At 48.5% G+C, this 22,494-nt stretch overlaps 1 protein-coding gene across 1 annotated transcript; it reads right to left on the reverse strand.

The window, feature by feature from the left end:
* Positions 1-11,401: 11,401 nt before the first annotated feature.
* On the reverse strand, positions 11,402-15,310 carry LOC123070730 (ribose-phosphate pyrophosphokinase 3, chloroplastic). The gene is made up of 7 exons (XM_044494035.1): positions 14,832-15,310; positions 13,828-14,143; positions 13,638-13,733; positions 13,474-13,542; positions 13,247-13,375; positions 12,984-13,083; positions 11,402-11,822 (listed from the first exon to the last, which is right to left on the reverse strand). The coding sequence occupies exons 1-7, from the start codon at positions 15,209-15,211 to the stop codon at positions 11,689-11,691; spliced, it is 1,224 nt and encodes a 407-aa protein (XP_044349970.1). The 5' UTR covers positions 15,212-15,310; the 3' UTR covers positions 11,402-11,688.
* Positions 15,311-22,494: the final 7,184 nt, after the last annotated feature.

Here is a 22,494-nt window from a genome sequence, read left to right on the forward strand (position 1 = left end):
GAAATTCTTCAACTTCGCATTGTCTTCACTCTTTCCGTGGTTGTTCTTCATTTGAATATATATATATATATATATATATATATATATATATATATATATATATATATATATATATATATATGAGTTTATGTCCTCTATAGCATTCACTTATTGCTAATTCTTCAAGTTGATTTTTCTGCTAAGTGAATGTGATCAGACCCTTCCCCCTCTATGCTAAACTCAACCCAGTCTGTTCACAAATTCTTCATGTGCGTTCTATTTGAAACTCGTTCAAAATCTTCACTGTGTCCTTGACAACTGAAGAAATTGCGAACGGAACTTTCAACTTATCTTATCTAAATTTTCGGCTTTGCCGCTCAAACCGTTCCACATCCCACGACAATACTTATCTATTCACCCACGATCTCACACGATCGCCACCTCTCAGTACGTGGGTGACACATGTCAAGCGAATGAGAAGGGCCAGGGGCACGTTCGTCCGATTTCTTCGGGCGTACAGTTTTTCACTCCGACTATAAATACCCCCTCCTCTTCGTCACTTCGTTTTTACTCCGCTCATTCTCACTCCCGCTCGAGCTTCTCAAACCCTAGCGCCGCCGCTACTTCATCGTCGCCGATGAGGAAGAGCTTCACTGCCTCGACCTCGTCAGCGTCGTACTCGCGTCGGTTGCGGATTTCTTCACTTCGCCGCCGCCGTAGCTGTCTTCCTCTGCCGAGTTAGGGCGTGGAAGATCTGAACTGACGAACTTCACATCAACACTTCCCAGTTCGTCGTGTTCTTCATCTAGGGTAATTAAAAGTTACTTTTACTGCCCTCTTTGATTCAAATGTTTTCTCGAAAATCTTCAAAGGTGTTTATTCTTCAAATCTTCACACACTGAACACCTCACATGTCATCTGCTCTTGATTCGTTTCTCTAAGCAATGATTTTCTTCAAGATTCCTCAATTGTGTGGATTTTCAATCCATACAACTCTGGAACCTAAGACAAAGAACGCTTAGTGAAATTCTTCAAGACTCATCTGGTCAAATTCCTAAAACTTATTCCTTTTTAGAAAACCTTCTGAGAACGCATATGACCTCTCCAAATTCCTCGCAACTATACTCTGTTCACAGGTACACATGTCCGCTGCTGAATCACTAGGTTCTCATCAACTTAACTCATTTGCGGTGTTCCTCGAAGAAAAGTTGCACTCCTCTTCAGAAACTTCAGTTGTTCATATTCCTCAGCTGAAGAAAATGGTTGACGGTAAGAAGCCACAGAAGGGTGGAAAGAGGCCTGAGGTCAACACAACATTTGAGATCCCTGATGATATTTATGCTGGATACTGCACACCCCCTGAGGAAGATAAAAATCAGCGCAAGGTGCGCATTCAAAAGATTGAGAGGAGATGGGCACGGGAATGGAGGGACTACAGATATGTAACTCCCAAGTATATGAAGAAATTCGCACTCAACCCTCCATGCCCATGACCTCCACTGGCACCTAGCCAAATTGGCAGATCCCACCAGCCTCAAGTGTGGTGAGGATTATCCTGATGAAAGGAAAAAGCGCCAGGCCAAGCTGCCAAACAAGCAAAGGAAGCAGTGAGGAAATTTAATGAAGACTCTGCTGCTCCTGCTACCGCTGCCGAGGCCTCTGCTAGCAAGCCGAAGAAGGCCATGGCTAAGAAGCCTGCTCACAAGCCAAGTGCTTCAACCTCAATGCCCTCACGGCCAAGTTCCTCAGCAAATGCCCTCACGGCTAGATTCTTCAAAGCCCTCACGGCCAATTCCTCAATCTGCTCCTCCTTCAAAGTCATCAACTCCTCCGACAAAGTCTTCATCTGCTCCGACTAAATCCTTTGCACATGTGCATCTCGCCACGTGCCAAAGGACTACAGGCATCTCAATTGCCTCAGGAGCTTCTACGAGTTCCTCTGCTGCACCAAATTCCTCAATTGGCCCTCTCCGCTGAAGAAAAAGGCCACTGCTAGACGAGGCCTTCGACCAAGTCCTCACAAGAAGCAGGTCACCTTTCAACTGCCCTCTGATGATGATGAGGCTGATGATGATGAACTTGCCGAAATCATTAGAGACAGGCAGGCCAGGGCCGCTAGAGCCAAAGGCAGCAATGTGCCAATGTTACTGGATCCAAAGTTGATCTTAGACTTCATGGATTTATGGCACAAGGACCCAAACACGCCTTTGACGGAGATGAACCTCACTCCTGGTCAAAGTCATGTGTTGACTGCCTTCATAGAAGAAGAAAAGTGGAAATTTGAAGAAGGAAGAAGGTTGAAGAAAGCGCAGTACAAGAAGCAGCGCTACCTAAAGGACAATGTCCTCACTCTTACCCCTGATCAACTTGTTGCCTTGCAAGCTGAGATCAAGCAACTGAGTGATGAATTCAATCGCTACTATGCTGACTGGAAGGGCGCTAAGGTCCGGTTCGTCAAGCTGACGAAGACATTCACTTCAAGTGTTGCTGCTCCTATGCATATTGAAGTCAGTCCGGCTGAAGCATCTGCTCAGCCTACTGAAGAACATGCCAGCACTGCTGATGGCATTCAGGCTGCTGAAGAAAATGAAAGTACCAGGGCTGATGACTGCATTCCAGCCACTGAAGAAAATGAAAGCACCTAGGCTATTCTGTCTCATCTCTATGGTGAAGAAGATTTGAAGCAAATGGGTTTCAAGGAAGATTTTGACTGGTCTGCTCCTCCACCGAAGAAATACAAGAAGGTCAAGGTTCCTTCCTTGGTCGCCAGTTCATATTCTTCATCACACGACACATATGAATATGAAGACTTGGACGACACTGCGGCAGGCCCTACAATGACACAAGACCCCAACAATGCTGGCGCTCCTCCATCATCATGATATTCTTTAGGGGCGTTAGTCCTCATTTTCAACCCTTTTTCTCATTCGATGACAAAGGGGGAGAAATTTGAGTTAGTCTTCAAGCGGGTCTATCTTATATGGGCGTTTTTTTCTAAGTTACAACTCTCGTTCTTTTGATGACTTTGCTGGATCAAGTTGTAAACTTAAACTCTATGGTGGCCTGATACTTTTGCTGAGTTCTTCTGCATGCTTATTCCTCATTAATGTCAATGCACGCATGCTAAATTACATCAGTCACCATATTTCATCATGCATTTTAAATTCTTCATATTATATGTCAAATGCATGTATGAATTACAAGATATAGGGGGAGATCTCCATGATTATACTCTTCAAGTGTGCATTGCTTCAAAAGCAAATTCCTCACTATGCACATCTTCAAGGGATGTTCTTCTATATCTTGCAACCAAATTCCTCAATAACAGTATTTACACTTCATATGTTTATCCCCGTTGAAAACTTAACCTATATTGTCATCAATCACCAAAAATGGGGAGATTGTAAGTGCATCTAGTTCCCCTTAGTGATTTTGGTGTATTGAAGACTTATAGGTTAAGGGACTGATGCGTTTGTGAGTGTACACAGGTCTATAAGTCTATGAGGAGTTTGATATTTACAGAGAAAGTCGACCCCTAAAAATGAAGTTCTTCAACTGAAGACTTTGGATTTCTGAAGACTTTGAAAGTGAAGAAATCGGTGTGACTTTGAAGACTTGGCATTCATTCGAGGAACATGAAGCGTGAAGACTTTTGTTTTCGTAGTTTCATTTTATCTTTCTTGAGTCATAGGAAACACCGTACTGTTAAAGGGGGTCGAGGAAATACTAAGGAAAAATTTCCATGTGATGCTCAACTCAAAATCCTACACCTACCAATTCCTTCGAGTGAAGCCATTGGAAATCTCATAAGTTCAGTCATATTCTTCAGTGACAGAGACGAAGTTCTTCTAGTCTCTGAGGAATTTTTCTGACTGAGTAGTTAGGAATTTGCCAGTGCGGAATCCCTACACAGTGAGGAACATGATAGCCCTGAGGAATTTGAGAATCAAAATTCCGACCGTTGCTGTGCTATGCGCCAGCTGTCCCAAAATATCTACCCACCTAACGGTCATATCATTGAAGGGCATTTATGTCTTATCATGTCGGGCTGCTCCCTAGGCTATAAATAGCCACCCCCTACAACCACTAGCTGGTTGGCTGCTCCAAGAGAAACTGGCACTTGTCATTTGAGAGCATCCCATCCTCCGAGGACTTTGAGCGAAAATCATCAAGTGAGAAAAACCCAAACCCAACACACCTACAACCCAAAGTGATTGAGCATCACTGAAGAGATTGATCCTGTGTGGATCCGACGCTTGTTACCTTTGAAGACTGTGCTTCTTCCAGATGGTTAGGTGATGACCCACAAGTATAGGGGATCTATCATAGTCCTTTCGATAAGTAAGAGTGTCGAACCCAACGAGGAGCAGAAGGAAATGATAAACGGTTTTCAGTAAGGTTTTCTCTGCAAGCACTGAAATAGTAGGTGATAGATAGTTTTGTGATAAGATAAATAGTAACGAGCAAAAAGTAAATAAAGTGCAGCAAGGTGGCCCAATCCTTTAAGTAGCAAAGGATAAGCCTGGACAAATTCTAATAATGGAGAAGGAGCTCCCGAGGACACATTGGGAATTATCGTCAAGCTAGTTTTCATCACGTTCATAAGATTCGCGTTCGGTACTTTGATAATTTGATACGTGGGTGGACCGGCTGTCCCAAAATATCTACCCACCTAACGGTCATATCATTGAAGGGCATTTATGTCTTATCATGCCGGGCTGCTCCCTAGGCTATAAATAGCCACCCCCTACAACCACTAGCTGGTTAGCTGCTCCGAGAGAAACTAACAGTTGTCATTTGAGAGCATCCCATCCTCCGAGGACTTTGAGCGAAAATCATCAAGTGAGGAAAACCGGAACCCAACACACCTACAACCAAAAGTGATTGAGCATCACTGAAGAGATTGATCCTGCGTGGATCCGACGCTTGTTACCTTTGAAGACTGTGCTTCTTCCAGACGATTAGGCGTCATGGTTGATACGTCCATTTTGCATCATGCTTTTATATCAATATTTATTGCATTATGGGCTGTTATTCCACGTTATGTCACAATACTTATGGCTATTCTCTCTTATTTTACAAGGTTTACATGAAGAGGGAGAATGCCGGCAACTGGAATTCTGGGCTGGAAAAGGAGCAAATATTGGAGGCCTATTCTGCGCAACTCCAAAAGTCCTAAAACTCCACGGAATACCTTAAAATAAATAAAGAAAAATCGTCGCCAAAGATGAAGGCCAGGGGGCCCACACCCTGCTCACGAGGGTGGGGGGCGCGCCCTCCCCCTGGGCGTGCCCCCCTACCTCGTGGGCCCCCTGGTGGCTCTCCGACGCCCATCTTCTCCTATATGAAGTCTTTCAATGAGATAAAAATAGAAGGCAACCTTTCGGGACGAGACTCCGCCGCCACGAGGCGAAACCTTGGCGGGACCAATCTAGGGCTCCGGCAGAGCTGTTCTGCCGGGGACACTTCCCTCCGGGAGGGGGAAATCATCACCATCGTCATCACCAACGCTCCTCTCATCGGGAGAGGGCAATCTCCATCAACATCTTCACCAGCACCATCTCATCTCCAAACCCTAGTTCATCTCTTGTATCCAATTCTTGTCTCCAAGTCCGGGATTGGTGCTAGTAGGTTGCTAGTAGTGTTGATTACTCCTTGTAGTTGATGCTAGTTGGTTTATTTGGTGGAAGATCATATGTTCAAATCCTTTATGCACATTATTACCCCTCTGATTATGAACATGAATATGCTTTGTGAGTAATTATGTTTGTTCCTGAGGACAAGGGAGAAGTCTAGCTATTAGTAGTCATGTGAATTTGGTATTCGTTCGATATTTTGATAAGATGTATGTTGTCTAACCTCTAGTGGTGTTATGTGAACGTCGACTACATAACACTTCACCATTATTTGGGCCTAGAGGAAGGCATTGGGAAGTAATAAGTAGATGATGGTTTGCTAGAGTGACAGAAGCTTAAACCCTAGTTTATGCGTTGCTTCATAAGGGGCTCATTTGGATCCATATGTTTCATGCTATGGTTAGGTTTACCTTAATACTTTTGTTGTAGTTGCGGATGCTTGCAATAGAGGTTAATCATAAGTGGGATGCTTGTTCAAGTAAGAAAAACACCCAAGCACCGGTCCACCCACATATCAAATTATCAAAGTACCGAACGCGAATCATATGAGCGTGATGAAAACTAGCTTGACGATATTCCCATGTGTCCTCGGGAGCGCTTTTCCTATTATAAGAGTTTGTCCAAGCTTGTCCTTTGCTACAAAAAGGATTGGGCCACCTTGCTGCACTTTATTTACTTTTGTTACTTGTTTCTCATTACAATTTATCCTATCACAAAACTATCTGTTACCACTTATTTCAGTACTTGCAGAGAATACCTTGCTGAAAACCGCTTATCATTTCCTTCTGCTCCTCGTTGGGTTCGACACTCTTACTTATCGAAAGGACTACGATAGATCCCCTATACTTGTGGGTCATCAATGGTCTAGAGCATCCAAGAGGAATTGTGGATCGCCGAGTGACCTAGTTTGTGAAGGTTTGGAAGTCACCTGAAGACTTACCATGAGTGATTGGGCGAGGTCTGTGTGACCTTAGCTCAAGGAGATTACGGTGATGACTAAGTGTCCTGGACTGCGTGTTCAGGACTGGGTGTCCGGGACTGTGTATCCTTGGGTTTAAATACCTAGCCGCTCCAACCAGACGTACAACTGAGACAGAAGTTGGAACTGGTCTACCAAATCATTGTTTTCACCAAGCTTACTGGTTCTATTTCCTCAACTCTTTCATTTCCTCATTTCTGTTGTTGTGTGCTTGTTCATATCTGTTTGAAGACTTTGACTGAAGACTGTCTCAATTTTCTCAGTTCAATTTCTTCAGTCTGTCCGTCTTCATCCTGTGTTATCCTGTGTTTACGCTTTCTGTACTCTGTGCTTGTCTTCATTTCATCATGATGACTATGCTTATGTTATGCTATGTTCACTTTTGAGTACTTATTCCGCTACACGTAGTTCTTCGCTAAGGAATTTACTCACCAACAAATTCCTTAGTGAAGAATTCATAAAAATCGCCTATTCACCCCCCCGTTTAGTCGATATAACGCACTTTCACTATCGCTGCCCTCGATCACGTTGAAGAATCCAGGCCTCTCTCCCCACCAGAACTCCTCACCTGTAAGATTATCATATCTCTCCTTAAATGCACTATCCTAGAAAAATGTCTTACTGGAAATGGTGTGCCAAAGTTTCTCGTGCAATCCACGGTGGTGAGAACTCTAAGTTCTTCCATATGTCGGCCTCACAACGGCTTAGAAGGAACAAAATCTTCTCTCACACGTGACGGCTCGGTTTTCACCTCTCATCAACATAAAGCAGAAATCCTACGGGATTTTTTCGTCTCCCTCATCGGTTCTCCTGCCACGACGACCTAGCCTTTTGAGCTCAACTCGATTTATCCTCATCTCGTGGCTGGCCTCCATGCCCTTGACGCGCAGTTTTCTGAAGAGGAGATCAAGATGGCCTTCTTCCAAATGAACCCCCAAGCAAGCCTTGGCCCTGATGGTTTCGGCCCCTTGTTCTATAGATCCTTCTGGCCCTCTATCAAGCATGCAATTCTACCCCCTTTTGTGCAATTTCACCAAGGCGTGGCAGATACGGAGCGCCTAAACTGTGCACACATCGCTCTCCTACCAAAGAATGCCTCCCCAACGTCACCCGTCGCCTTCAGACCAATTTCCCTACAAAACTGCCCAGTCAAAGCTATCGCTAAAGTCCTCACTTCGCGCCTCAAACCTCTAATTCCTAGTCTAGTTCATGGTAATCAAACTGGGTTCATCACCGGCCGGAATATTGCCGAAAACTACGTCTATGCAGCATACCTCATCAGCACTTGCCACTCTCGCAAACGACCAACCATGATTTTCAAGCTTGACTTCAGGAAGGCCTTCGATTCCGTTGCCTGGACCGCCCTGGACAAAATCTTGGCTGTTCGCGGCTTCTCCCAATCTTTTCGTACCTGGATTCAAAATATCCTCCACACGGGCAAGACTGCCATCCTCCTAAATGGCATTCTAGGCCACTGGATACAATGCAAGAATGGACTGTGACAGGGTGACCCGGCCTCCCCCTACCTTTTCCTAATCGTCACCGATCTGCTTCAGCAGCTCATCCTCCAGAACCCCGACCCCGGTCTCCACCACCCCATCTTTACTCACCTGCCCCCTACCATTCTCCAATACGCCGATGATACGCTGATCATCGCAGCCGCCTCTCCCTCCGCCGCTGCAACTCTCAAAACAATCCTAAAGAACTTTCAACAAGCTACTGGCCTCACCATCAACTTCTCCAAAACCACCCTGGCAACCCTGCACACAGATGAAACATTAGCTGCCACCACTGCTCTCGCAATGGACTGCACACGCGCCCCTCTCCCTCAAACCTACCTTGGACTCCCCCTCGCCCCAACCAAGCCCCCCTCCAACGGCTTCACTCCATTGATAGAACAATCTCGTAAATTACTAACTGGCTGGCGTGCCAAGCTTCTAGACAGAGGTGATCGGCTTATTCTCATCTCCGCGGTCCTCGACTCCCTCCTTACCTACTTTATGTCTGTCTTTCATATACCCAAGAAAACCCTAAAAATCATTGACTCTCTGAGAAGGTCATTTTTTTGGGCCGGAGAAGATGCCTGCTCGGGTGCTCAATGCCTGATTGCGTGGAAAAACGTTTGTACACCAAAAAAATTCGGTGGTTTAGGTCTCAAAAACCTGCATGTTCAAAATAATTGCCCCCTAATGAAGTTTGCTGCCAAAGCCCTCTCCTCCACACAGTCACCCTGGCTAGATTGGCTAGATCTCCAACACCCCAACGCCATAGTCTCCTCGGTATGCCAAACCTCTTTCTTGTGCCGCACAATATCTCAACAAATCCCAACCCTACAGTCAATTTCCTTTGTGCTAACAAACAGTGGAACACACACATATTTCTGGATGGATACCTGGCTCACCCCAAAAACCCTAGCTACCACCTTCCCGCACCTCTTCTCACACTCAACTCTATAGATGGTAAAAGTGGCTAACATCTTGCATTTCGGTATTGAGGCTAACCTCCGTAATTGTCTCTCTTACTGCAGAAACAGAGCTTGTCTTGCTTTTGGCTATTTTGCAGGACTTCGCGCCTTCGACAGAGAAGATCAACGGTTCCTACTTCAGGGTCATGACTTCTCCACCAAGCAAGCATACGGCACCCTCATGACTAGGCCAGACAGGGATCTCATTGCCCCCCTCATTTGGGGCACCAAGGTTCCTCGCAAGATAAAGATTTTTGCTTGGCTTCTCTTCAAAGACCGTCTCAACACTAGTGCGAATCTTGCACACAAGCATATAATCTCCTCCGATTTATGCCCACACTGTACTACGTTACCTGAAGACTCCATTCATCTCTTCATCACTTGTCCTCTCGCCAACAGGATATGGCAACATGTAGGTTTCCTGCCCTCGGCCAATGACCTCAACGAGCTTTGGGACACTCCGCTGCCCCAACACCTCCCCAAGAATGACTGGTCCTTCGTTCTCCTCGCACTACTCTCGAAGATTTGGACGACACGAAATGACATGCTCTTTAGGAATATTGATCAATGCTCTGTAATAACCCTTAGAAACCTTGTCTCGGAGGGCGTCTTCTCGTGGCATTCCTACCTCTCTGCATGTTGCACCGTGTCTCTGTAATATGTACCTGCTATTCTTTACAGCCGTTTGAGCAATATATTCAGGTGGGGGAACTCCCCCCCCCTCCCCCGCGGTGATTCTCTCAAAAATCGCCATAGTTGGTGCGAGTGAGCATTGGGAAGGAGAGGTTGGTGCTGCCGCCGGAGTCACGCACCACGATCTGGCTGCCACCACCATCATTTGCGCTGCATCCTGTTGCGCCCGTGGCTCGGTGAGCACTGGTTGACATGCCCGTCGGAACGTGGCTCTAATGCCAATTGTTTCCCGGAAATCGGCTCACTGGAGCTCCTCTCAAGCTCTCTCCTCTCTCACACACAGGCGCGCGAGAGAGATCGTGCACTGCCCACAATTCCTACATGTTTGTGCCATCCCACAAACGAATCATGTGCGCCACGATAATCGCTCAAACAGGTGAGCCTACGAGCTAGAAGGTAGCTAACAGAAAATAGAAATGAAACCGGCATAAGGAGCTACCTCCGTCTAGGTGAATAAGTCATTCATGTAGTTCTAGGTCGACGATTTAACTATCTAAATATTATATGTGACAAAAAATATATATTTAGAAACTACATCCGTGTAGAAATCTAGTGATATACTTTTCATGACATATAACGCATATTTAATTCCTCAAATCGATGACCTAGAACTACGTGAATGACTTATTCACCTAGACGGAGGTAGTACCGTGGTAGCCGAAAAGTGCTACCATGGCAGCCAAAAACGTTGTCAGGGCACACAAACTAGAAATGCTGTAATGGCAGCGGAAAACGGCTGCTATGGCACCAAATTGAGCCGCAGCTGGATTTCTTCAACAAGGACAAGGTCATCCGCCAGCGGAGTTTCGAAAGCCAGTGAAACAGGGGAGAAGGCATGAAGTGAAACAAATTTCGGTTAGAGAAAATATGTTTTTATTAGCAAAAAAAAGAGAAAATTTTGTTTTTGGTCCCTCAAGTTCCCCAAAAGTATAGACTTGATCCCTCAAGTTTTTTTTTAGACATTTTGTCCTTCAAGTCTCAAAACCAGATAAGTTTGGTCCAAAACCAGATTTTGAGTGCATTGACCTGGTTTGACCGGGCTTGAGCATGTTGACCAGGTTTGACCGATAAACAGTAAATTCAAAAAAGAATTAAAAAAAATCCAATGCTTGAGGAAACTTATTCAGTTTTGAGACTTGAAGGACCAAATCTATACTTTTGAGGAACTTGAGGGACCAAAAACATACTTTTCTCTTTCGGTTATGATGATCCGACAATCTAGATTCATCCATCGCAATGGCTCAGATCTTTCCCGTCAACAGGAAGGAAGCGAAAGCGATTTAAGTTCAGTTAACCTCAGTTATCCTTTGTCAGACAGTTTTATCTGCGATGTAAAATTGTTTAACCGCAGGGGGGGTCATATAACCCAATGCTTGAGGAAGGGGAAGCCAAGGAAAAACTCTAAATTTATATCTGCTTTTTGCATTCGATGTAGCAGCAGCGTAAAAGCTATCCCTATCCTTATCAATCCAAATCCCCTAAGATCCTGACACCAAGTAGAGTCGACGAGCAAACATCCCACATGTAGCCGCACTGCGGCAGCATGGCAACAGCACTGGCAGGCACTTGCGAAATCCTTGTTACCACCGGAATCAGCCACCATAAACATGACATAAATCGGAAGAAAAGTATGCAAGAATACAAGCCAGATAAACTTATTTGATTTTTTATTTATATAGCAAACATGTGATTCACTTGGCTTGTCCTGCCAAGTTATTAGGCATACTATCCTAGAAATGTTTTTGTGGTTCCAACATTGAACACTTCCCTAAGGTGAAGATGTAGGATCTGAGGTTTCTCGGGAATAATAAAGATTAAAAGATGAACTAAACAATATCCGAGCCAAAAGAAACTACTGCAAAAAGGGTGGGAAGGAAATGTGCTAGAAAAATTAACTAAACAATATCCCAGCCGAGCGAGCAGACCAAATCAGCTTGCTAAATCTGAAGAGCAGAAGCAATAGAATCTGCCAGGCTGAGAATTTCAAACGGCCGCCTGTCCTTGACCGCTTCAACGGTGAGAGGGCACGAGTCGGTAATCCAAAAGTGGCTCAGGGCATGCTCCGGACCCTCTGAAATTTTTACAATGAACAAGTTGGTAAGCATAATAATGCAGAACAAAATATTTTTAACACAAAAGTGCTGAACTAGCAAAAGCTCTTGAAATTCCATTTGCGCATAGGTGCTTCCACCATAATCATGTCCACAGAGGTAAGTATGGGCACGCACAGTATTTTTAAGTTCTGCCACAAGACCCTCTTCCAGGGGTCGATTGCATCTAGACATTAGAAGCTAGAGACCGTGGGCCCCTCCGCGGGTTAAGTTCTACATCTGGCTCGCTTGCCAGGACAAATGAAGCACTGTACTATGGGCTGTTGGCCGCTTCTCAGGCTTGTAAATAATTTTCAATGCATCGAGCCACAAAGCTTTTGCTGGGTAGTGCTTCCCACAAAGTGTTTTGAACAGATGATTTTACTTGCGTAACGAAAGGTTACAGGGAACGATGCATCCTAATTGCCTCAATGGTGAATTAGGATGCGAAGAATATAACATTGGAGTTGAAACCTTATAAGACGGCTATTTGCGTGAACAGTCAAAAGGGGGTTCTCCAAATTGGTGTCTCAAGGTGCTAGGACAAAAGGGAAAACTTTGTTTTTGCCACTCCAGCTTTTGCCCACTTTGGACAAAAAGATACATAACATTGGAGTTGAAAACATGATGCAGCTCCACTGCATCAACAAGAACGTAGGATGCAAGGAAAATCATAAGATTTTATGTGTTGCTGTAGGAACTGGAAGCCTTCTTTGATATCTTTAGGATTTCATCCCATGCAAGCCAAAAGTTTGACAAGTTTGCAGCTACAAGCTGCCTTGGCAAAAAGAAGAGAAAAATGATTTTCCCTCTAGGACGAAGGACATTTCATATGTTAACTCCTTGGAAAAGTCAATAATTCAGTTACTCAGTCAAAGATGTATGGTAGGTGAAAGGTTTAACAGTGACAAAGCTAAGAAAAAGGGGAAACACAGGTTTGCCAACCAATTTGACCAGCTGTTCTAATTGGGTCACATGGTATTGGAAGGGTATCAGCTGAGAAAGAAACATACGTACTTGTCCATAATTATATTAGTTGCCTCTGAATCTCTGATTCAGGAGCAATAAAGAGAAAAATAATAATAATACTAAGGGAAACCTTTTAGCATGCTAATATTATGAAGCTAATGGCGGGTACATACCTCCATTATCAGGCTTAAATTTCTCCCATGATTTGTTGGGGAAAATGCCATGTGTCACGTACGCACTAACCTTTGCTGCTCCATGAGCAGCCAACACTTTCTGCACAGGAAACTAGAGTATCAGCTTACACTCTTGATGAAGTATGGCAAAAAATACATAATTGAGAAATAAATTTATTCAACCACAAGGACACATGAGTTGAAGATCCACAATTAATCACCACAATAAAAGGAGATTTTAAGCCATAAACAAATTTCATTACCTGGCATTCAATCAAAGTACCACCAGACTGCACCAAGTCATCCACTATAACAACATGACGGCCTCTAGCATCTCCTTCTTTTATACGCACAATTCTTTGATCACCTTCTCTAACTTTGTTGCATATAATCTATTTCAAGACATTTTGCGGAAACAAGTCATTATACAATAAATAGATAAGAATGACAATTCCGTTGGTGTTTAGAGGTATTAGGACAGCATATTTACCATAGGAAAATGTTGAAGTTGCTTATAGAAGCGCTTCCATGCGCCGTCATCTGGAAAAGCTATGGCTATCTGAAAAACATAAGGACTGTCTCAGACTGATACCATATAACACTGTCAATTAAAACCTGTTTTTCTTCATTTACTTGGGACTCGGGCATACTCACGTTATCAGAATCAGGTAGCTCCTGAAGCCTACTTTTCAACAAGGGGATGCCACTCTCAAAACATGGTAAGATTGCGTCTCCAAAGTAGAATCTCTCCTGATGTATTGTTGCACACAAGTTTACACATATTAATTTTTTTACAGGAACAGGTGAAGAACTCAACTGGATGACATGAACGAATTTCACTTACCTGCAAAGCATGAATATCAAAAATCACTAAACTGGTGGGTCCACCTCTGGATATTGGTATGTGTGACAAGCTTCTAGCAAGTGTAAAGGCGGTTGCGACATCTCCTTCGTCTTCCATACGCTCGGAAGTCCCAGTTGGGAAAAATGGCAGTATCAAAGTAAATGAAGCAATGAACAGCTTTGGCAGATTATATATAATCGATATTTGCTCAAATATGACACCAGGCGAGCTGAATGATGCTAAGAAAGCAACATGTCGCCCACGAATGTTCTGGGCATTTGGTATGAACAAATCTGGGAATCCATCCGGAAACTTCCTGAAAAATTGAGCAGAAGTTAACAGGAGAGAGAAGTTTGGTGTACTTCTACTAAAATTAAATAAGTTGCTGCAGAGAAAAATTTAAAAGTAAAAAAGTCCTGGTTCCTGCCTACTCCTAAATTACCATGATCATAACATTGCGATGATTTACACTTTCAAATCTACGTCCCTTGATGGTGCCCATGAGCAATCACGTATATGCTACTAAATCAGTTTTGGGCCATAACAGGCGTTTGCGAAAGTAAGTACAGTTTCTATGCGAATTGTAGTATCAGTTGCTAGATGATAAGTCGGTAACATGCTTCTGTTGTCCCAAGTGCCTAGTGAACAATAATTGGGTAAGATCCCCTCCATCAATCATCAGTTGGGATGTCTTCAGAATGTTTCCACTTTCCACCCACTTTGGATATTTTTCCATAACATAATTTTTCCAACAGTTTAGGGAAGAAATGTCATCCTGATACACTCTGTAAGTTTGAACGAGCCCACGCCAAAATCATCACATCTGCCTATTTTCCCTGAACTGGAGCAATCGAGAGACTTCCCTCCGACAGATTGAAAGCTTGAGGCTCAAATTGCGTACCCAGATAATCCAATATTCCGGACGCACCAAATAAAATTCAAACACCCAAGGAGAAAAACAGAGCAACGCGATACTAGAAGTGCAGAGGGAGCTCGGTTGGGACCTCCAGGAGATGGTGCAGAGCTCGATGTCGTCATTCCGCGCGGCCACCTGCTGGGCGAGATCCCTCATCTCCTCGCAGTGGTAGAGCAGGATGCTCTTCTGCGCCCCCGCGCCGCCGGCCATCTTGGGCACGGCCAGCGGCTTGACGTCGGGGGGCAGCACGTGGAGGCCGGTGCCGTTGGCGGTGCCGACGCCGCGGACCCCGCCGAGGTGGAGGCTGGCGTGGAGCCTGCCGGAGGCAGCGGCGGAGGCGGACGCGGAGGCGCCGGGGGAAGGCCACGGGAATGCGAGGCTGGATTTCGGGCTGGGGTGCGCGCCCGGGGCTGGGGTTTTGGCGCGGAGAGCGGCGGGGGAGGCGGAGGCGGAGGCTGCCGTTGCCATCTTCCTGTCTGCCTCGCCTGTCACGCGCGCCGGGAGGGGGAGGACTGGTTCTGATGTGGCAGGTGAGCAGGCCGAGGGGAGGCAGGTGCGCGCGGTAGTTTATGTACTACGGCCGTTGGTTTACCGAGAGAGAGAGAGAATTGTCGGGGTTGGACAGAGGAGAGCGGCGTGGGTGCACCGGCGGCGGACAGTGGGTCGTTTCGGTAGGTGCGGTCCAGGGCGGACTCACGACCGGGGAGGACGGCGTGCTCCCGCCGGAGTGCTGGTGCGGTGTGGTCAGCCGATAAGAACCCGAAACGCCATTTTTCTGTTGTTGGGACTCTGGACGTCGCGTCACATGTTTACATTCGTGTCATCTTTGGTTCTTGTCCGTTTAAAACGTGTTTGCGATCAAACGTTATGTTAACAGTGTGACGATTCCCCTTTCAAAAAGAAAAACAGTGTGATGATTGCGATCTAATAATTGAGGACATGTGCAGTGGTTGATACGACAAGCTTTGCATGTAATTTAGAAATGACAGTAAAAAACATGTCTACAATGGGTTATCTTAACCCGGTTATTCCTAGAATATGGTGAGACATATTGTGCGAAAAGATTATCTCTTAAATAAGAAGAAGACATACATTTTCTTATGATTTCTCTCTCCTCCACTTCAAAATTTATCCTGAGTAACACTTGTAAGAAACCATCATTGTACATGCCCTAATGGTTTCTTCTCTTTTTATGGCATTGTCTTTTTCGACTGGGATTATCCCCTTTTCATTGCAATGACATAACAGAAGTACAATATCAGAGTTTTGGTATAAAAAGTGTGAAGGAGGAAGAAAACAGTTCAAAGCACTATCACAAGAAACACTACACACTACCCAAAAATCAGTTTGCATCAAACATAACACTAATCCTAACACCACAGAGCAAACTCAAAAACCACAATCGAGATACCACTTATGTCACGCTTGGAATGCTAGATCTTTGCTACCCTGCAACTTTTTACAATGTATATTATCTGCCTCCAACAAATTCCTGATGGAGAGATATTGTAGGGTGAAACCCTAGGGGAGGATGTTTTCACACTTGGAGGGGAAAAAGAGCAAGAACACACAAGAACGCAAGAGGGAAATCGCTCAAACAACCCCAAATCACACATCCGCTATGATAGCATACATGAGATCCACAAGAATACAAGAACAATCCAAGGAAAATAAGCACAAAGGTAAGGTTTTTCCCAAATCCACAAGGGAGATGAGGTCTTGATGATCCTATAATGGGGATGCTTCCCTAGATGGGGGTCTTGAATCCACTGGGGGATCTTCTCCTAGGAGGTCTTGAACTTCTAAAGGAGTGGATACCTAAAAACAAGCTAGGTGAAGAGTACTTATAGGCTAGGGACAAAATTGGGGGGAAACGGGGGTACACGGGTCTTTTTCCCATAGTGCACGCAGGCACACCCGGAGGGGTCCGGGCACCCGGACCGGTCAGAGGAAGGCGCCAAGGAGGGGGCCAGGCACCCGGGGGATGGTGGCCCAGGCACCTGGACGAGTCAGAGGGCCAGCACCCTAGCGGCTGACGGGGCCAGGCACACGGGGGTGGCGGCCCGGGCACCCGGGGTGGGCATCTCCAGAGCCCAGGCGGGGGAGGGTCGGGCACCCGGGGCGGCGGGGCAGCTCCTAGGCCGGGCAACCGGGGCGTCCAAGGCCATCTCCCAGCCGAAGGCCGGGCACTCGGGGTGTCCAGAGCATCCACGTCTTCGTGCCCTTCTTTCCCTTCCTCTTCCATAGTTGCTTGTATCTCCGTTCTTGCCTCTTCACGGTCATCTTATTGGTACCTAAGAGTGCATAACATCTCCGTTTGAGGTAGGACCCAATTCACATGTGAATCCGAACGAAACTCGAAGAGGAAAGAGTTAACCTTGGTTTCAATGGCACGCGCACACTCTTGTCATTGGTCCTCTTCGTGTTTGTGGCGGTGACGGGATGTCCATGGGGATGATCGAAGGATGCTCCGCATCATCTCCGCCCCCCTTGGGAGAGATCCGTCCATGGATCGTTATCTTCATCACCATGGTATTGGGATGAGTCCTTGACGTTGAAGATGTTGGTGTTGCACATCGTATACGCCTTCGCATAACCAATATGTCTCGTGATGGTACCGCCTTATGAATACTTCAGAATGAAAGAACACGACAAACACTTGGAAAAACAAATGAGGTTAGTGCGAATGCGACACCTATCATTCGTGTGGTGAAATACCCAACAAGTGTTTCCATCATTCTTATCATAAGAAAGGACAAGGGTACATGGCATTGCATGTAAGCGTATGATGCGAGAACAATCAAAGAGATTAAACTCAATCAAACAAACATGCTTCACAAGTAAGTGTCCAAGTCTTCAAGATCAACAAACATAGCATGGTTGCATTTACTATAAGGGGATATGAGAGATGCAACTAATGGAGACAAGTGACAATGATCAAGATATATCATGTGAGTGGCATGAACATATATGCCATCAACCCAATGAAACGAGCAAATATGTAACATGGGTGATGCAACAAAGCAAGTGATCATAGCTGCTACTTTTTGAGCTTGCGTTGATTTTTCCCTTGAAGAAGAAAGGGTGATGCAGTAAAGTGGAGATAACTATTTCCCTCAGTTAAGAACCAAGGTATCAATCTAGTAGGAGGCACAAGCAAGTCTCCAATCTATGCACCTGCACAAACTAACAAATACTTGCACACAACGTGAAAAAGGGGTTGTCAATCCCTTCACGGTCACGAACAAGAGTGAGATCTGATAAAGATAGATAAAACAAAGTTGTCGGGGAAACTGATCCACCAACACCTATGGGGACCGGGCCCCTTTCAGTTCAGAGGGGGGCGGAGGCCGCGCAAAGAGCGGATCGAGGCAGTACACGCGAGCAGTTTTACCCAGCTTCGGGCCGCACGGATGCGTAAAACCCTACTGCTGCTTGTTTGCGTGTATTGAATTCTTGCTCAAGAGCGATGGACGCTGCCCGACCGAGCGTGAGAGTGTCCCTGATGTTTCGAATGAGCCGAACCCCCTCTACGTTGCGCTTGGGCCTCCTTTTATACTTTCAAGGGGTCACCGACAGGTGGCAACGTAGACTAGAAGGGTAAAAATGGAAAAGGATGCGGTAGGTGCAGCTACCGCTACTGTGGATACAGTGCACCCTACCTAACTCTGACGGCAGGGGACAAGGTCATTGAATGCCCGTCTGAGTTGCCTAAACAGTGCAAAAGGTGACCGTTAGGAGCGCCACCGTTTGCCACGATGGCCTTTTCTTCATCTCCGCTTGCCACCGCGTACCCCTGGCTGCACAGGCTCCCGCCACGCGCCCCTGAGGAAGCCTCATGGCGACACGCGGGTGGGTGCGCTGGAGCGTGGGTACAGAGTGGCAGCGGGTTCCCGGCGAATACCTTGTCGGGGTCGTCGTCTTGTCGAGTCCAGAAGCTTGTCGCTCACCGGACCTTGCCGGGACGTGCGGTGCATCGCGGCAAGTTTCTTGAAGTGCCGTGGTTGGCCTTCCCGGCAAGCTCCTCTTGCCGGGGCCTTGTCTCTTCCCGGCAAGATCCTCTTGCCGGGGCCTTGTCTCTTCCCGGCAAGATCCTCTTGCCGGGGCCTTGTCTCTTCATCTTGAATGCTTTGTTCTTGAATGGCTCCAAAGGAACCCACGGAGGACTCTGGCGGTCGTCCGGCAAGCCTTGCCGCGCGGCGCTGCAACTGCCCGTGCACGAGTTCGGGATACTAGGGTACCCCTACTCTAGTACACCGACAAGAGCCCCTGGGCCTGGGCCACACACGGTGCCGAGCGCTGTTGGGCCAGGCCCAAAACAGGGCACGGGCACGCGCGGAGCCTGGGTTATGCTGAATCTAACTCCGTATCCACCGCGCCCCCCGTAACGGCACGCGTCAATCGCGGAGTCGTGGGAGAGATCGTGGGTGGTTGTTTATTTGGAAGGCCGAAATGTCCGCCCCGTCCCTCTTTATAAGCAGGGGAAACAGGGGCATTTCCCCCACCTTCGCCCTTCACTGCTGCAATCTCAGAAATCTCCGCCGCCCTCCTCCGCTTGCAGAGTTGAAAGAGGGCAGCGCTCCGCCCCCGTCGCTGCTGCCACCACCAGCGCCGTCGATCTCCCCCACCGCCTCCGCCATGCCTCCGAAGCCCGGGAAGGGGAAGGCCACGAAGGCCGCGGCCGCGAAAGCTGTGAAGTCGACCGAAGCGCAGCGGCTTGAGGCGCTGCGGAAGGAGCGGGCCACTTTCCCCCCCGAGCTCTCCGCGAAGGAGCTGAGGGAGTGGTACTATCTCTTCTGATCGACGGAGACGCGGGCGCATCCGCGCACGAAGGTACTCTCTGTCGTCGCCTCGCAAGCAGCTCCACTTGGCGGATATCCTTTCTTCGCCGTGTTCTTCTACTGCGGGCTCTGCCCGCCATTCTCTGATCAATGCTGACGACAAGAAGCTCCTCACCCGCGACACCACCGATCAAGAGATGGAACGCATCGCCACCAGGGCGGAAGAGGCGGCGGCAGCCGCAGCCGCGGGTGAATTTGGGTTCACGGTGGAGGAAGCGGACGCGGCATCGGCGATGAGTCTTGCTGAGCGGGAGTGGCCCGAAGACAAAGAAGAGCTTGCCGCGCCTGACGCCGAGTTGAGTGAGCCCGCCGAGGGTGCGAGCGGCCCGCCATCTCCAGGGATCTTGCCGGGAACAGGGCCCGAAACGCAGCCCCCAGTGCAGCCAAGAAGGCGCCTCCGTAGGATCGGGGACGCAGCAGGGCGGCAAGCTGGTCAACAGCCGCAGCGCCGCGCGACGCGCTCCGCCGTGGCAAGTACGGTTGCCGCGGGTGCGCCTCCCGCCGCAGTGGCAACTGGGGCGGGGTCATCTCGGGCTGGCGCCGCAGTCCCCGCCAAGCGGCCAAGGGATCCCACCCCTCCACCTCGTCGCGCCGGAGGTGGGCCGAACTTCGACCTCTCCGCGCTCAGCTCCGACGAGGAAGAGGAAGAAGAGTAAGATTCCCTTGTTGTTCTTGTAGTTCTTCAACTTGCCATTCCTGTCTTGCATCTGATCTGACCCACCCTGGACTCTCCCTTTTCAGGACTCTGGCCCAGAGGGCGGCGAAGAGGGCCAAGGCTCAGGTGGGGGTCATCGAGGACGAGCCCACTGCGACGACAGGAGGCGCGCCCGAGACCACCTTGCCGGATCCGGCCATCACTTCGCAGAGCAGCCCCCAGCGCAGCCCCCAGCGTAAGCATATGGTTTACTTTCTGCTTCTGGGTGCGCGTGGTTGCTCTTTTCCTTTGTTGACATCTGATCACTGGTTTGTTTGTGCAGGAGCAGAACAGCTTCATCAGGAGGGCATGGTGATCTCCTCCGACTCGTCGTCTGCTTCGACTACGCCGCCAAGGGCGGACTCCCCGGCAAGGGAGCGTTCTCCGGTAAGGGAGGAGCCTCCAGCAAGGGAGGAGTCTCCGGCAAGGGACAGCGCTAACGATCCGCCGGTGGTGGAGCTTATGACAGCGGATCCTAGCATAGGTAATCCTTCCTGCCCGAAACTTTCTTTGTATTCTTCTACTGATTTTTCTTCTTGAGTGCTTGTTTGACTTCTCATTCTTCTCCAGTCGTCAGGTCCACCCTCCGCGGATCCGATGGAGACCGAGGCGGGCGGCGGAGAGGATGCGCGCGGCAACACTGATGATGCCGCGACCGCTTAAGACGGAGCTGGTGCCGATGTGCCTGCCGGTGAAGAGGCCGCCAAGGCTGCCGCCGAGGAAGCTGGCGGGGGATCTGGCGATCGCACTGACGGCCCTGAGGCCGCAGGAGCGTCAGGCGCTGCACCAACCGCCGATCCCTCCGCCGCTGCCACAGCGTCAGGCTCCGAGGAGCCCCAGCCCGGCGCCTATCTGAAGGCTGGCGAGGGCATCTTCATCAAGCTCCCTTGGGCGTCAAGCTCCAGGGCACCGGTGGAAGGAGAAGTTTTGGATGGGGAGGTGCTCGCCTCCGCTGGGTTGTCGATCGTTGACGCGCCGGGAAGCAGCAGTGACGAGCCCGAGGAGGAGCGGCTGCTGCGGAGGCTGCTGGCGCTCTATCGCGCCCGTCAAGTCAAGTTGGAGTCCCGGGAAGCGCTTGTCGCGAAATCGAGCGTGGATATAGAGAAGCGCGCGGAGGAGCTCCGGGGTTTTCGCCAGGAAGCTCTCCGGGCCTTGGCGGAGGAGCGGGAGCAGCTTGCTGAAGAGCGGAAGGCCTTCCTCCTTGAGAAGGCCGAAGCTGAAGAGCAGCAGCGGCTCACCGGCGAGAAGCTGTACGCGCGAGAAGGCGAGCTGGCTCAGCGGAAAGTGAACCTCGACAGCCACGAGGAGGAGCTTGCCGCGCGTGAACGGGCACTTGGCGGGTCGCTCCAAGAGGCAAAGGATGCGGCTGCGGCTGCCGAGACCGCCAAGAAGGAATTGGAAGTAAAGGTGGCGCAGCTGGAGGCTGATCTGAAGGTGGGTGGCGAAGAGCTTGCCGCGCTCAAGCTGGAGCGCGAGAAGGACGCCCTTGCCCACGGTGAGCTGCAGGGCCAACTCTCTGAGAAGGGCAAAGAGCTGCGCGCCGCCAAGAATTCCAATGCTGATCTGGAGCTGAAGCTGGCCACCATGACGGAGACGTTGGACGACGCCAAGAAATGGGAGGCGGACTTGAAGAAGGACATCAAGGCCAACGAGGCGCTGCTAGCGAGGGCCGCCGAAACCCAGAATCTTCTCAGAGATACTGTGGCACTCTGGACGGAGAGCCTCGTGAACATTGCTGCAGTCATCGAAGAGGAGCTGGTGCAATTGGGGGTGGAAGGCTTCGGGTACTCCTCCGATGAGAACCTCCAACCCAGCGCCAAGCTCACTCTGTTCTTCAAAGGCGTGGCGGCGGCGCTCCAGCAACTCCGGGAACGGATCCCAAAGCAGTTGGCCGATGAGTCACGCTCGATTTGTGCCGGAGTTCTGGAGAAGGTGCTGGTGAAGGTGGCCTTCCGCAATCCGGGCCTCAACCTCACCAACGTCCTCAAGAGGCTGCCGGCGGACGCTGATCTTGACGCACTTAAGGCCCTCGTCGCACCCATTGTGGACAGGGTGAACGAGGTCAAAAGGGTTGACGGCGGTCGCGTAGATTAGGCCGTCCGTTTTCTTCTTTTCTTGTCGCTGCCAGTCATGTCATGGGAACACTTTATTAGAGGCGCGACAAGTTATTTTTGTAATATAACTCTATCTTAGGCAAAAAATTGCTGTGTTACTTC

Source organism: Triticum aestivum, chromosome 3B (genome assembly GCF_018294505.1).
Source record: "Triticum aestivum cultivar Chinese Spring chromosome 3B, IWGSC CS RefSeq v2.1, whole genome shotgun sequence".
In the NCBI taxonomy this organism is placed as follows: domain Eukaryota; kingdom Viridiplantae; phylum Streptophyta; class Magnoliopsida; order Poales; family Poaceae; genus Triticum; species Triticum aestivum.